This window comes from Merops nubicus, unplaced genomic scaffold (assembly GCF_000691845.1).
Source record: "Merops nubicus isolate BGI_N331 unplaced genomic scaffold, ASM69184v1 scaffold17953, whole genome shotgun sequence".
In the NCBI taxonomy this organism is placed as follows: domain Eukaryota; kingdom Metazoa; phylum Chordata; class Aves; order Coraciiformes; family Meropidae; genus Merops; species Merops nubicus.
Genome location: NW_008597163.1, coordinates 91,935 through 94,472, shown reverse-complemented (window position 1 = coordinate 94,472; position 2,538 = coordinate 91,935). Strand labels below are relative to the sequence as shown.

Here is a 2,538-nt window from a genome sequence, read left to right as displayed (position 1 = left end):
AGTATCTGCCACCTTCTGCTCTTTTCTGGGGCAAATCTCCTGAACCTGGTTATTTGGTTGTGCTCAGACCCATTCTTCTCTCATTGCACTTTGCAGGATGCACAGCAAACCACAGAGACCAACAAGCAGTACTTGCATTGTCCTGAATGCTTTGCCTGGATTTTGCCTGACCAAAGAAGTACCTGCCTGCTACAAAGCAAGCCAATAATGCTGCAGTCACATTGCAGAGCACTGATAAAACCATGTAGGTCTTCTCACTGCAAAATCTGCTTACCTCGAAGCCTCCATAACCTCTGAAAATTTCTGCAAACTCATTATAACATATGAAAGACAGAAATGCAAACAAAGGGCATATGTGCTTCCTGAGAAGTCACGTAATGATCTGTTAGCAAGAACAGGTTATCGGATACATGGCAAGAGTACTGCAGAGTTTTAAAATATAATGTAGTTTGGTGTACAGCAGCAGAAAGAACCTAACTGATTATACAAAGTAATGAATAAAATTAAATTACAGAAAAGTAACTCAGCAATATGCAAGCTATGACCTTATCCTGAAGAAAATTACCAATATACCGAGGATTTGGTGAAAGGAAAGAACCAGAAACGTGAATCTGGTTCAGTCTGAACATCATGCTAGGACTTGGGGAAAAAACGAAAAACAAAACAATTATGCCAGCACTGGGAGAATCTAGCTAAGCATCAAAAGCTTCTCTGAATCCTGTTTCTCTGTATAACACAGGAACAATGACAGAACTCAGTGGAACTCAGAATATTATTTATAAAGTGGAAATTAGAAACAGCAGTGGGGAAGCGAAAAAGGAAGTAGTCAAGCAAAAAGTTACTTCCTTTTGTCCTCATATGAATTTATTTTCATGATTGATTTTAGCCCATTTTAACTTCTGACAGATCTGTTCATCAAGAATGACTGAAAATATTTATGTTCTTAATATTTTGGTCAAAGCAAAACTGGTCATTTCGTAAAGCTATTGCCACTAAAATATTACAGAAAGACGAGTGCTTGCATTCACAGGAAGCATGGCCTCCTCCATTTGGACCCAGATGGGAAGGATGCAATTTTTTAATATGAATGATGCAATTTTTAAGGATTATAACTGCAACAGAGAAGTTTACATTGATGAATAAGAAAATCTGATGGAGAACTTTTAAAACACAGTCAAGCTTACTGGCTTAATCTTACTGGTGCCTCTAAAAATTCTTACTCTTGTTTCAGCTTCAAATATTGTGAAAAACATGTACAACTGCTAGCTGGAAAACTTCCGACTGATTCTCACTGTAGCTGTCCTGGCCAGAAATTTTAACTGACTTAACTCCAGTAAAAGGAAGAGAAGGACACCAGTTGGCTGAACTGATGTACATCAAAACAAAGCTAAAGTAAATTCTGTTAATAGGTCCTAGCTGCCTTATATGTTCTCTAAAAACACAGTTCTAGAGCTAGTGTTGTTTTTCTGATTCAAACTACGACATTATGAATAAAATTGTATTATTCAAATCCATTCAGCATAGCAGGAAAAGTTTTGATCACAGCTTTGGTGGAATATGCTAAATCATTACTTATTAATTAAAGTTTCTCTGCAGTACTTTTACAGAAATAAGGAATGCCATATTCTTTAAATGTAAAATGTTTATAGGTATGCTTTTATTTACAATATCATACATGATTGGATCTTTATTACATTAATTACAATGTAGCTGACTTACCTTTTAAGATCAGACATTTAATCAGAAATCTTTAAGATTTGACTTTATAGTTACCTACTTTTCTCAGAATATATTCACATACACAAATTTCGTTTAACTCACTATACTGAACTCAGGTTTTTACGCTGAGTAAAATATAGCTGTGCTACCATCATATTTACAGATCAGAAATTGCTAAGAATCAAGAAAAATCAGTATGATGAAAAGAATGTCTACTATCTACAGATTCTGAGGCATTTTCAGAGATGCATCATCCTAGATGCCTATCACAAATAAGTCAGTCAATAAGCCAGATTCTTGTTCCAATTATGCAATTTTAAAAGCAAAAAAAACCAAACCCAAAACATAACTGGTAAGCAGAATTCATTATGTGTCACTGCATTTTCCCAGAGAATTATGCTCAAAATTAAAATAGCATTTTGTTTCCATTTCCAAATTACAAATACCTTTTAGGATGACTTTCAAAGAATGGTCATGCTTAAGTACCTCTTTGTATTTATTTGCTAATTTTTCGAGATCAGCTATTAAAGTAAATGAAAGCATGCACTCAGAGGTTGATTAAACCTGAACAAGTTGCAAACCTTTGCATAATTTGTAATAAGTTGTGCATAATGAAGCTGAACTCTGTTAATTTGGCATAGTTTTTGAGAGTAACTCTATTGTATATAATATAACTAATATCATGTGAAATACACACAAGCAATGATGGAAAAATTATTCATCCCAAATATGTCTGGATGCCATAGGTAACATTTCTTGCTTTTTTAAAACATAAATTGCTACTAAATACATTTGCTCTCTCTGCACTATATAGACCTC

The 2,538-nt window shown here is 34.4% G+C and overlaps 1 protein-coding gene across 1 annotated transcript in view; it reads right to left on the bottom strand.

Annotated features, from left to right (window-relative positions):
- Window positions 1-565: 565 nt before the first annotated feature.
- CEP170 (centrosomal protein 170kDa) overlaps window positions 566-2,538 on the bottom strand; it is a gene marked incomplete at its 3' end in the record, with an annotated part of 71,139 nt that continues 69,166 nt past the window's right edge. The window contains exon 15 of the mRNA XM_008936632.1: window positions 566-639. Within this exon, the coding sequence (XP_008934880.1) occupies window positions 566-639 (74 nt within the window). The remainder of the gene's footprint in view (window positions 640-2,538) is intronic.